The sequence below is a fragment of the Pelodiscus sinensis genome, chromosome 8 (assembly GCF_049634645.1).
Source record: "Pelodiscus sinensis isolate JC-2024 chromosome 8, ASM4963464v1, whole genome shotgun sequence".
Lineage (NCBI taxonomy): Eukaryota > Metazoa > Chordata > Testudines > Trionychidae > Pelodiscus > Pelodiscus sinensis.
Window position 1 is genome coordinate 42424656 of NC_134718.1, and position 14281 is coordinate 42438936.

At 39.9% G+C, this 14281-nt stretch overlaps 1 protein-coding gene across 6 annotated transcripts in view; it reads right to left on the reverse strand.

Annotated features, from left to right (window-relative positions):
* Window positions 1-14281, reverse strand: part of EXOC6 (exocyst complex component 6) — a 212935-nt gene that overhangs the window by 91937 nt on the left and 106717 nt on the right. For all 6 annotated transcript variants that reach the window (XM_025179786.2, XM_006113178.4, XM_006113179.4 and 3 more), the window contains 2 exons: window positions 12924-13035; window positions 8622-8756 (listed from right to left, as the gene is read on the reverse strand). In XM_025179786.2, coding sequence (XP_025035571.1) covers window positions 8622-8756; window positions 12924-13035 — 247 coding nt within the window. The remainder of the gene's footprint in view (window positions 1-8621; window positions 8757-12923; window positions 13036-14281) is intronic.

Genomic DNA, 14281 nt, shown 5'->3' on the forward strand with positions numbered 1-14281 from the left:
AATGTGAGCTAATGGGAAAATTGCAGGCCTCCAGGTGGAAAATATAAATGCACCGCTCTACAATGATGATATCTCACTGTACCTCACCCATCCTTTAACATCTGTGCCAGAGGTGATATTAGAATTGGATGAGTTTAGTCTTGCATTTTGGTATAAAAAAGAAGTATAGAAGACAGAACTACTCAACAGGATTAATTCTTTATATTGCATTAATTTAAGAAATTCTGTTCCTTTGTTTGAGTGTACCAATATGTAAGATGGTCAGCTTTGGGAGGGGCGCCTCCCCTTCGGGGTCAGTGGGTGGCCACTCCAACCCATTACATAATATATATATTTGTTTGAGTGTACCAATGTATACATAAGTAATTTATTATGTACCTAAAATTCAATATGCAACTGGTTAAGAGTTACCCAAAATTACCCAGTAATTACCAAAAAAATAAAAGTTGAACAAACCCAGCCTTTGCTGGAGAGAATGTAAACTCACCCCACACACTTTACAGGATGTGTTTAGAAGAACATACATAAATTTAAAATTTGCTCATACATGAAGTTTAAAACATCCTTAACTTCTGCTTTGATAAACTTAACCTACTACGCTTTGCTTTCATTTAGATGTTCAAAACAATAAAAAGATATTCATTCAAAATGTATGTCATAACAAGGAATTCATCACCACACTATGGCGCTCCAGAATAAAAATCTACAAATCATGTCTGTATAAATGTAATGTGAGAACCGACCAAAGTCTTTATGGTTTCACAACTGTACCCAATAAAATTTCTTTTACTTCAATAGTCAACAATTTATTAGACAAGTATTATTAAATATTGGATTTCAGAACTATACCTGTTGCCAAAGAATCAAAACATGATAGGAATAGCGCATATACAGTTCTCACTTCACAGCTCTTTCTACCATCACACAAGCTGTCAAAAGAGAATCAGAGAAAAGAAATGTCTCTTGTGGACCTTTCTCCACGTTTTCCATTTCTCTTCATAGACCTAAAAAACTCTCACGCATCGGTACATAACTGCCACAGTCATTAAGCTGGCAGAAGTACAACAGACATTGTATGATGCTTGCAGAAAATGTAGGAACTCCATCTGAACCTCAGCTACTACCAACTGTTTCTCCAGGAGCTGATCTAAAAGAGGAGCACTTATCCTCAAGAACAGAAATCTATGTTGGCACCTCTCATAGGAGAGCTTCTAGTGTTTGAGAGGATTCTTCAATGATTTTCCACACCCATCTTCTGAACTATTAGATCATAGCTTCCATACAAACATAATAAGATAATTATGAGATGAATTATCCCATGTTTAAAAAATAGATAATTGTATTTTTATTTTAACTTTAATTGACAATTAGTTAACTGGATCACTATTAGTAGCTCTGAACATCTTCCATTCAATTATTCTGACTTGTAACTCACAATGTAGGTGAGATCTCTGCTTTTTCCACGGTGTTATGATGAATTTATATTGTTTGTTTTTTTAAAGTTTGAGAGAGAAAAGACTTTTATCATTTGGAAGACTGCTCAACAAACAGACATTTGTCAATTATAATATATTTTCAGATAAAGTATAGTAGTCACATTTAATGTATCTCCTCTTTTGTTATGAACTAACTACAATTAAAAATTAAAACAAATATAAAATAACAGCCAACGTGCATAACCAAGTCAGAGAAATGTTTAGGTGTAACTTCAAAGATGTTTGACATAAACTATCTTCCAGTTTGTGTGTCTTAAAAAATGAACCCATCAATAGTTACAAAGATACAGTTGTTCATTCTGAATGATCTATAATGGGATTATTATTCATTCACCCAAAGCATGACATTTTAATTTATAGCACTATGTAATTCTCAAGAAAGACATGACTTTCATATCCTGACATGTTTACCATTGTAAGGCTAAGCTCATTATTAATGTAAGTCCATTTAATAACTTCTACATAATCTTCAGACACTGTTTCATTTTAAAATCTGGTAGGGTATGTTATTTTATCTGTAAATTAAAGGTATAAGTAAATTAATAGTTGCTACAAGGCAACTGATCATATTGAAATAGCATCTCTAAACCCACGTTATGTTCATTTAACTTCTTATTCAAATTATTGTGAGAGAAACTGATTTCTACTCCAAAGTTCCAATAAACATATGGCTCCTATGTATCTGACATCTTCAAGCTGCTTCCCAGGTACCCATAAATTATATGAGTAATACATGCATATATATTTTCCTTAACTGTATGAGAAGAACTGATGGCAGTATTCCTATGAGTCAACTTTCTGCCGAACTTTGTAAGGATCTTGACCATGGCAGGTAAACCAAATTATTTCAGCTGATTTTCAGTCCAAACCCTGCTCTGCTTTATGCACAGCTGACCACATTTCAAGGGACTCTTTTGGCAGCCAGAGACCACTGAAACACAAACTTTTCAGCTCCCATGTCAGGACCAGAAAACTTTACAGCATAGTGCCACTACACTGGCTCTACATCATATGGAATCTCCAGGTGAACATCTTTCTGGCTTTTATGTGTCACTGTGGTACAATACAGTCTGACTCTGAGCAGGGGCCAGATTCTGGTGTGATTTTTCTTAGTTGTGGACATTTTGAATTACTTGGCTAGAATGGAACTTGCTCACATAAACTGTCTTTAAAGATTTAGTTTGTGTTGCTAGGTTTGGGCTATGTCTAGACTGCAGAGCTTTTCTGGGATACCAGAGGTAGCCCGGAAAAGCTATGCTGTGTCCAAGGAATGTGTCTACTTTTTCGGAACAATTTCAAAAAAAGCGGACGTGGTTTTTTTGCCATCCCTTTAATCCTCATTCTATGAGGAAGAAGGGATGGCTTGAAAGAAGAGTTTTTTCCAAAATTTGGTGCTGTGTAGATGGGCCAAATTTCAGGAAAGCCTCTTTCAAAAGAAAAGCAGAAAAAGATATGCAAATTGTGGTTTGCAATTTGTATATCTTTTTTCAACTTTGCTTGGTAGTGTAGACCTACCCTTGGAGTCAATCACATACACCTATCTGACTTACAACTAGGGTTTCCAACTGTATAATTATACAAAACCCAAACACTCTCGCCTTGCCCCTTCCCTTTCATGAGGCCCAGCCCCTGCTCCATCCTTTCTCTGAGGCCTGACCAGTGCTCACTCCCTCTCCGCTCCCACTGTTGCTCACTCTTCCCCACCAGATGGGGTAAGAGGTTGGGGAGGTGGGAAGAGGCCAAGGGGCTAGGAGTGTGGGAAGGGGCTCTGGCCTGAGCCTGGGATAGGTGGTTAGGGTACAGAATGAGGGGAAGGATGTAGGCTCTGTGAGGAAATTTAGGTGTGGAGGGTTCAGAGCTAAGGCAGGGGGTTGCGCTGCAAGATCTGGGAGGGGACTCAGGGATGAGACAAGAGTGGAGGAGAGGTGCAGGCTCTAGGAGGGAACTTGGGTGAAAAAAGGGACCCAAAGCTGCTGCAAGGGGTTGGGGAACAGGAGGGGATGCAGGGTATGGGATGGAGTTTAGGTAGGATGGGGCTCAGGGACAGGATGTGAGGGTGGAGGAAGGGGTCAGGGTACAGGCTCTGGCTGGGTGGCACTTACCTTGGGTGGCTCCAAGTCCCAGTTGGCAGTGCAGCAGGGCTAAGGCAGGTCCCCTGCCTGCTCCTTGATCCCATGGCACTATAAGAAGCGGCCCATATATCCCTTCCTATAACCCCTTGGCTGGAGATCAGACAGTTCTACATGTAGCCCCTGAAGCTCCCACTAGCTGCAGTTCCCAGCCAAGGGGAGCTGTGGAGTTGTTGCTTGGGGCTTTTAGTGGCTGGTCTGCTTCAGGAGCCTCCAGGGGATGGAGCCCAATTCCAGGAGACACCCAGGGAGTGAAACAGGGAGTGAAACAGGGAGAGGTGACAACTCTACTTCTGACTGAGGAGGAAGGATAGCTTTGCGATTCAAGTTGTGGATTTGGACTCCACGGGTTTAATCTTCATCCTGCCATACACATCCTGTGTGACAACAGTAGGTCACTTAGGGTACGTCTAGACTGCAGGCTTTTGTCAACAGAAGTTTTGTCGACAGATACTGTCAACAAAGCCTCTGTCGACAAAGAGTGTCTAGACTACATCCAGTTCTGTCGACAAAGCAAGCCGCTTTGTCGACACGACAGTGTAGGCGCAAAGGACAGTGTAGATGCAATAACGCCTTCTGTTGACAGAACAGTGTTGACAAAAGGCGTTACTCCTCGTAGAATGAGGTTTAGCGCCATCAACAAAACTGCTGAGTTCTGTCAACATTATGTCGACAGAACTCAGCGGCAGTGTAGATGCAGGTATAGTTTTGTTGACAAAAGTCCACTTTTGTCGACAAAACCCTGTAGTCTAGACACACCCTTAGTGTCTGTCCCCCATCTGGAAAATAGACATAGTACTTTCCTACCTCTGTGGAACAACAATAAATTCATTAACTGGGAGGCAGTCTGCTACTATGCTGTTGAGGGCCATTTAAGAACCTACGGAGAGGTAAAGAACGGGACATATTTCCATTAAATTATCTTTTTTCTAGTAGTTTAAACTTTGTCAAAGTAACGATTGAAGATGAAATTGCCATGATGAGCATCTGCCTCAAAACTTTATCAGCACATTTCAGCTAAAATTATCCAGCCATTTCTGAGGCACAGATGGGGAGGAAATCGGTTGTTTCGTCAATCTTATTTATTTTGAGGTGTTTCATTGAGAAGCTCTGTGTTATGAAGCAGGGACTTGACAACTGCCAGGATGGCGAAGGGAATTATTCTACTGTCAGAGATGTATCTTCTGCAGTGCTATGTAAATCAGCTCAAATCTGGCCAAGTTATAACCTCTGAAAATGTTTTGAGTTATACATGATCAACAGAAGCTTGCTGAGAGTCTGGCAGCTAAATTCTTTTGATGAATCCATCTGCACTGAGCATGTTCCATCCCTGCATAGCTGCAATGTACCAAACAAACTGCACCTGGATGCTCCATCCCAAAGCTACAGGTGCTGAGCAGTACTTTCCCTGCAATTGTTCTTCTTGGTAGCTGAGAGCTTCTGTGGTGCATGGCACCAGAAATGAGAGAAAAAACAGCATCTCATGTGCTTCAATGTACCCACTGCTTGCCCCTGGCAGGGAAGAGGAGGATGCAGCTTGACTTGAATACAGAGCAGTGAGAAGAAGAGAAAAGGCAGGAATAGAAGCAGAGAGGTGGAAGGGACAGGAGCAGAGGGAGACAGACGTAGTAGTTGGTATGTGGAATGGATAGAACAGAGACAGGATGGGGATGGACAGAGGCAGAAAGATTTATAACCACTAGGGAACACTCCTCCTAAAAACCTGAAAGTGAGCCAAGGGTTTCTGAGTTTTGTCATGTGTGCTTAGCAGCTCTTTAAAATTAATTCTATAGCAAAAGCACAGACAGCTATGTTTAAGAGGAAGTAGCCTAACCACAGACTACATGAATTGTCTTTTTGCTGTTAAGAAGGAATGTATTAGGAAATGTGTTAGGAAACATGATAATTTAGGATAAGCAGTAAAATTTGTAAGAGTAAAAATCCTCACCTGAGTCTCTAGCTCTTCAACAACATACCAAATTTGGTGCAAGTAGAAAAAATTCCTTGCATCTTAATTACAAGAGCTTCATCTCATTCGCTAGCTATTGAGTAGCACACCAAATTTGGTGTAAGTAAAAAACATTCTTTGCATCTACTTACAAGATCCTCAGCTAATTCGCTAGCCTTTAAAAGAAAAAAATTATTTGCATCTCAAATTAACCACAGAACTGAATAGACAATGAGAGATCAGGCCATAAATACCCTGCAGTAATAACTGCAGGTACCTCATCATCTACAACTCATTCTGGAAACTGAACTCACGTGCTGCTCTCTGACGACAAGAGGCAGGAGGTCCATACCGAGGCAGGCATTGTAACAGCATTCGTCATCCTCTACCTGGTTAGTAGAGAGATGCTGCTACACCTGATCTGGTGAGTCAAAAAAAACTTAACAAAAGACTCTAAAAAAAAAATGTAACAAAAAGAGTCAAAAAATCTGACAAAGTGTCAAAAAATCAAATCAAGAAAAACAAAATAATCTTGATAACCTATAAGATCGAGGATCCTCATAGCTGCAGTTCTTTTAAAAAAATAATTAATCTAGAAGAAATTAAAAAACTTTATAACGAGTTAGCTGACGCCACTAAGTATCCTTGTAATCACGCCAGCAGAAACAATTTGCTTTTTGTATTTTTCTTTTTTTATTCATTTTCTTTTATTTCTTAGCTGTTATCTTTTAACTTTGTTATTCATTAAGTGGCAACATCAATAAAGTTATGCTCATTAATTAAAACACAAACTGGTACTTGGTCTAAATTTATTGACAACTCCCCAGGTAAGCAAGGGGGCAGACCAGAGTTCTGCACAGTCCTAGCGAACTCAAGGGAAGGGGGTAGTTCGCTTAATCACGACCACTCACCGCAAGTTTCAACATTATTTCTTGGCTATCAGCAAAGAGCCATGAATCCCTCTAAGGGCCAAGAATAAGAGTTTACATCTATCAATTGCTCTGATGTGATGGTTCTTTTCACATTCCTGAAATTTAGTTTACCCATTTCATCCTTTGAATAAATTAAGTTTATGCAAGTGGAAGTGAAGTAGTATTTTCAAGCAGGTGGAAAGGTGTTGATATATGTACTTTGAAGTAACATGTGCAATAAACTGACCAGCACCTACATTCCAGAACGTATTTATCAGGCAGTGGACACTGCCAGAGGCAAGATACCTGACTAGACAGAACTTTGGTATAATCTGGCTTGACAATTCTTGTCTAATTGAATATTTTAGAGATCAAACTGTGGCAAAAAAAACAGATTTATGAGTGTAAAAGTACCCTCCCCTCCAAAAAAAAGATATATGGACACATGAAGCTATAATGGAGAGATCTACAGAATTTACTGGATTCTCACATATTAAATGAGTATTCTAATAGAGAATAAAAGTTGTCAGACTAGCTTTGTATATGTAGATTCCTTTGGACAGGGACTTTGTTTTTATGATATTTGCATGGCACCTCAGATAATGGGTCTATGATGCTTGACTGGTGGCCTCTAGGCACTAATATAATACAAATAATAAAACAATTATTTTACATGTGATTCAGGACTATGCCATAATGACTATAATCTAGATTATACTACTGTTTACCTGACACTAGAAACCAGCCTTCAGAAGAACACAATATTCCCAATAAGATAAACACTTCCTGGAAAATCATCTTGTTAAAATCAATAGAAGAACCATGATGCCACACAACAGGCAAAGGGTATAACTACACAGCAGCTGGGAGTGGCTTCCCAGCATGGTTAGACAGCAACACAGGTTGCATGCTAAAAATAGCAGTGTGACTATGGTGACTTGGATGGCAGCTCAGACTAGGTGCTCAAGTACAATCCTGCCCCATGCCTTGGATGCTAGTTTCAGCCTCTATAGCCACATTGCTGTTTCTGGTGTGCTAGTTCAATTAGCACTAGCATGTCTGCCTGCCTGTTCTGGGACACACCCTCAGAGCTTGATGAACTGCCATGAAAATATGTTCTGGGTCTAGACTTGAAGTTCATTAACCTTCTACACGTAGCTCTTTTTGTGTGCTATAAGACCGACATCTATCTATAAGGTAGCCACTCCTCAATGTACACTATTAGATTCATATGATCAGCTAATATCAGGATTTAGGAATCAATAATTGTTTCTGCCCATAGCCTCCCCCAACCCAGTTTTTCTGCCCTCCCCTTCCATTTAAAATACTATCAATCATTGAATTGTATTGACTCAAACCTTTAAGTTCTGGACAACAAACATCAGTATAAATAAAGTCATGTGGTACAGCGCCATTCATAAATACATTTTTACATTTATTATTGTGCATTAATCTTATTTCTTAATCTAAATGAAAATTCAGTAGAACCCAATTCTACCAAGGCAAATATGTAACTATTATTGTTTTATAAAGCATTTTTAAACTGCACAAGTGAAATTCTACATTTTGTTTTGCTTGCTTAAGAGCTTCCATAATAATGTGTTTTCTAGCAGTGCAATATCAGAATTATGTTTTCATTTTCAGGTTTAAATGTAAGTATACTACAACAGTTTCATTTTTTAAAGTCTGTGTTTCTTTTGCATTATTACGTCAGAATGCTTAAAAATACATTGTGAAGAACTGATATAGCAGAAAAAGCAAACCTTTATATACACCCACACACTCCTTTTGAGCAAACCTGTTTGATATGAGGTTCTGAAATAAACATTTTACTGTATGTGAGATACAATATATTAAAGTTTATGGTGTGGTCAATACTAAAACCACAAGTTACCCCAAGTTTCAGGCATGAACTATCTGCAAGAGTTTGCCAATTGTTTCAATGTACACAAACACATTTTTGTGTCCTATTAATACTGGTCATTTCTCTTTAATTCTCAAAATTTAGGAACCTGTTCATGTTAAAAACTGTACAAACTCTTTTGGTCCTCTTTCTTTCTTTTTCACAGTTAATTTATGGTGATTTTAACGCAAAGATTTTTAGACTTCATAATTTACATGTTGACATATTACATACCTTAAAAGTGGAAAGACCATACAGTCTTGCAGTGTGAACAGTCTCTTGGGAAATATTTGTAATGTTAGTTATGAAGTCCTCAAGGTATTTACAGGCTTGTTCCAGATGTGTTGTGTTTATGATGATTTGCACCAGCTACAAAAGAACAAATGTCCAGTAAAATGCCCTTGCATCAATAAATATCAGCTGATTTTTTGTAAGAGTTATTGCTTTCAGTCACTGCGTTGCTAGTAGATAATTATAGTTTTACAGGCTACAACAGAGTAACTACCAATTTTAAAGTCAGAATGCAAATACTGCTTGTAAGTCATACTACAGCATACTCACAAAGAGTCAAAAGTTTAAAAACAAATATTACAATCACCAATCAATTTAAAAAAAATTGTATGGAAAAAAGATCACCATAGCCAAATTAATAATTTCATACCAGAAAAATCTCTGCATTAGATGAAATGTTAAGATCACAAAGTAAAAAACAGAAGGTAGAAAATTTCAAAATTGAGATTGCTCCTTTGTGTATAAACTATGTACCAATATTATGAGATATATTCTTTCTCTACTAGACCCATGTCTTTGTTCAGCACACAAAACAGATAGGACTTGGTTTAATGAAACATCACTTCAACATTTCTTAAATCATCTCTGTCTTTTTAGGCTTCTCTATGGCCCGTAATCATTTTAGTAACTAAGTACCTCAAATACAATATTTTATCTTCACATTGTCCCTGAGAGTTCAGGAACTATCCTATTTTACAGATGTTGAACTAAGGCCTTGTTTACACTATGCAGTGGATCAATGCTGCAGCAATCGATCCACCAGCCCTTGATTTATTGCATCTGCTTAGACAGGATAAAATGATCTCTGAGTGTGAACGTGTCAATGCCAGTACTCCACCAAGATGAGAAGAGTAGCTGGCATTGATGGGTGAGCAGCCTCTTCCCCCCTCCCCACTGACCTTACTGCATGCAAGATGCCACAGTGAGTATGTCAACTTCAGCTGTGCTATTTGCATAGGTGAAGTAGACTGACAGTGCCAGTAAGTGTAGACAAAGCCAAAGACACAGAGAGATTATGTCACTTCTCAAGATAATATAGCATCCATAGACTAGAATTTATATCTCCTGGCCTCAACCTAGTTCTTAAACTGCAATATCATTCATCAGCTTTCAGTGGACCCTACTGCCACCACAGCACAGCATGTAACTGCAGGGAATGAAACAAGAGCTCATCTACACAGAGTGTGCACCCCAAGGCAGGGCATGATCTACGGTGCACCAGCTTTCTGTGCACTAACATCCCATGTGGTCACTGACATGGCAGAATGAAAAACCAGGGCTGGCCTTCGGGAAAATGGCGTCCTTGGTGAACTTGTGTTAGGCGCCTCTGTGCCCCATGAGCATAGCATCCCCCATTTCCCCTGACATCTATGGGCTCCCCAGCCCCTGGAATCCAGTATGGTGCCCCCTTTACCTCTAACCTAAGTTCCCTGTAAGCTGCATGCCTGTGTGATCACCTAGCTGTTTTCTGAGCTCCGCTTAGAAGTTCAAAGCTCCCACGCAGGCAGGGAGCTCAGCTGACCAGTGGAAGGAGAGATGTCCTCTCGCTGAGGAAGCATCTAAATGGGGCTGCTCTGTGCTTGAAACTGAGCAGCTCCCAGAGTTCAAGTAGGTAAAAAGGGAGATAAGCAGGGAATAAGTGGCTGGGGGAGGGGAAAAGAGGAGGAGAGAGTGAGAGCGAGAGAATGAGTGAGTAAGTAAATAAATAGCTGAGGGGGATTCAGAGGGGAGGGGAATTTGCAGAGTCCTGACTGCGTGAGAGAGAGAGACACAGAAACTGAGCAATCCCAAGCCTGTTGGGAAGGGGGAGATAAGGAGAGGACTTCAGGGTAGGTGGGGAAAGATGGGGTAAGTAGGTGCTGGCATCTATGCAGGGAAGTGGAGGCAGGGGGCAGTTTGTTTGGGGATTCTGACCTGCTGCAGTCCTCTCTGTCTGGCAGGGTTGAGGGAGAAAGAAGGCTGCATGGTGTGCTTGTAAGCGCATGAGTGCCAGGACATTTGCATGATTATATTTCAAACAAAGCTTACATAGTGTTAATGGCTTAAGGTAAGAAAGAAAAAGATTTTTTTAACAGAATTTTTTGGAGTGTTGCAGATATCTAAAGCTCTGATCTGAATGATATCACCCATTCTCCAGTAAACAGGAAGGGGAGTGGGAGACAGAGCATCTTTCTCTACTACTCCTCTCCCCCTTCCCTTCTCCTATTTATTTCGAGTTTTCATATCCCCAACTCATAACTCCGGTCATCTGAAGAAGTCGTCTGTGCCCACAAAAGCTCATGATACCATCTACATGTTTTGTTAGTCTATAAAGTGCTACCAGACCATTTGTTGTTTTTTTCTGTAACAGACTAACTCGGCTACCCCCTGAAGCTCCTTAAAATCCTATGTTATTAATTAATACATATTGTCATTAAGTATGTTGTATTGCATTAAGGCCAGATCTTTGCTATGTAGTAGAGTTCTGGCTCTTATAAGTCAGAAGTAGCAAGTACTAGCTTGAGCTGTAACAAAAGTTAATGATACATGTGCTCCCAGGGTAGTGTTAATTTTCTTTTTTATTTGATTTCATATTAAATACCATAAGCATTGCTGCTTGCTAAATATCCCTTGTTTTAATATGTTTTCTTCCACACTTAGAGTGCTTAAAAATATATATATGTGTGTGTGTGTTTTGTTTGTATTGGAGGTGCACAACCACACACACACTACCTCAATATTGGTGGTGCACATAAAAAATTTCAACCTGCCTAAAAGAAAATTCCAGCCCAAGGACAGAAAATGTTAATGGGAACACTGCCTCTAACCCCTGCATTGTGCCCACTTTGCCCAGAACCACTGCACAGTGCCAACTTTACCCCTAAACCCTATACTTCCCTCTCACCTGCACCCTGAATCCCAACCCTGCGCTGCCAGAATTCATTACAGCCCCCGCCTGCCAAGTTTCCCACTCACTTAGGCCTAGCAAATCCCATGCCCAGTACTCTCCCATGCATAGACTCCCCCTATTACTCAACACCATTTTTACAGCCCCCTCTCCCTCACAACTACTTACCCCATATTCCTGAGGGAATTCAGCACCAAAAATTAAAAATTCTGTGTACAATATTTTAAACTTTTGCAAAAATCTGCAAATTGTATTTGTCAATAAATGTGGAAAGTCCAGCATGGCAATGTTAAGCATATGCCACTGGCTGCATAAAGGTGGTCTATCACCCAGCAGCCTTCACCCCTCCTTGCTAGCAGACTAAGCAGCACAGCCTGGCAGGTAGGGACTTTGCTACATTCCAGGCAGTGGTGGTCTGCACCACTGTGGTTTCCCAGAGGGCTGCAGTTGGGGGAAGCCACCAATTCTGCACTGGATAGGGCCAGAGAGGAATCTGTGCTGCGTGCAGTCAAGTGAAATCCCACTGCAGTCAGTGAGGGGAAGCTCAAGCCTCTTGTGGCACCTGCTCGTAACAGTGTCCTGTCCGGCCCTGGACATGGGACATTAGGACACAGTTAGCCAAAACACTGTATATTCACCCCCTGAATTGCTGCGCACTAACTTGGCATGTACACAAGCACTAATTTACTTTCCAAACCTGTCCTGTTTTCAATCTAATACACACATCCAATGAAGCTGGACTCCTGTGGGAAAAAATGTGATCATGTAATAAAATATTTTATTGCATGCACATACAAAAAAAAGGGAAGGAGGTGTAGGGAACCTTAACTTTGTTATTTCTTGGACAAAGTTAAGGTTGCTTTGCGTGCGTGCGTATATGAGTGAGTGAGTGAGTGAGTGAGTGAGTGAGTGAGTGAGTGAGTGAGTGAGGCTTTTTAAAAATATGATGAAATTCTACCATGATCTATCTGTACATAGCATATGAATGCTCTGCACTGAATAATATGCAATCAACAAGGCTGGAGCCCTTAACTCATTCCTTGCACACCTGTGTCATGTGGACCAGGATTTCTTCAGTGCAATCCTTCCTTCAATATACATGCCCATATAAACATATAGTTAGACTCAACCCTCTCATCTTCGTCATTTTCATATGGCAACATACATCTATACATCTTCCTCTTTTTCTGTTTCTTTAATTCACACATAAAATTGTTTCATGCAGTTTAACACCAAACAATTAATTTGTTAACCTGATATGAAGTTTAGTACTACACTATAGCTGGATTTATGAAAACATGTTTAGAAGTACTTGTCCTTTATAAACAAATTCTTGGGAGATGCATTTCATAACTTACCTCTGTTAAACCTATGTGTGGCTTTTTTATGAGGTTTTGTAAACAACTGCTTAAAGTTCTGGTTAGCAGCAAATTTGTAGATTTTCTAAGCATATCATCTATTTCTGTTGAACTGAAAAACAAAGTTTTGGATACCGTTAAACCTATACTGAGAGTTACAATACTTTAATTGAAATACTTAGCATCTTTACATCTTCACATGCTTAGCATATTGAATATGGCTTACTAATCCTCTCTTCAATGGTGACTCTAAGGTTATTTTTGACTCTCCCTCATCTCTGATCTTGTAGCTGCCTTGGTCAACTTCTTTCTCTATTCATGTTTGTCTACTGCATCTATTTAAATAGCACTAGCATTTACAGTCCTTCCATTGTTTCAGGCCTTTCCCCGCTATTTTCCTCCGTCCTAGTTCTTTTCTCCTTTAACAGCATATGGCTGTGCCACAGATGAATATTCAACATATCCCAGAATGATATGGATGTATTTAAACTCCTAACACCAAAATCTGGGGCTACGTCTACACTGGCCCCTTCTCCGGAAGAGGCATGTTAATTTCTAACTTTGGAATAGGGAAATCCCGCGGGGGATTTAAATATCCCCCGCGGGATTTAATTAAACATGGCCGCCACTTTTTTCCCAGCTTGGGGAAAAGCCGGAAAAGGGCATCCAGACTGGCGCGATCCTCCGGAATAAAGCCCTATTCCGGAGGATCTCTTATTCCTACTTGCAAAAAAAAAAAAAAGCGGCAGCCATGTTTATTTAAATCCCGCGGGGGATATTTAAATTCCCCGCGGATTTCCCTATTCCAAAGTTAGAAATTAGCATGCCTCTTCCGGAGAAGGGGCCAGTGTAGACGTAGCCCAGGATAAAATTGCTCAAAAATTCACTGTACTTATGCAGTATGAATTTCTGAGCTTGCATCAACAGTGCTTCACAGCCACTTACGGAAAGGCATTAATTGGCTTAGCCTAATATTTGTGGTATCAGATGTTCAGGCTATGTCATCACATTAACTAGTAACCTGTCAGTGTCCCCATAAAAATGTCACTGGTGGAAGTGAAGATGTGAAGTGGCTCCCTTCCCTCATTACCAGATAAAGGTAATATGTGATGATCAGAAGCCAAGAAGGAGACAGGAAATAACTATTCGTTATGCAGAAATAAAATCTGTCTATTGACTTGATTGAATAGTTAAAGAAATTTAATCAGATTCTGTATAATTAAAGTGACTAATCTGTTCCTTTGACAAAGACAAAAGTATTTTTAACACCCTTTTCAACAGAATTCAGCTTTGCAGACATCAGGACAATCAGGACATTAAATTGCTTCCAATATGAAGTCACTGGTTTGAGACTTATT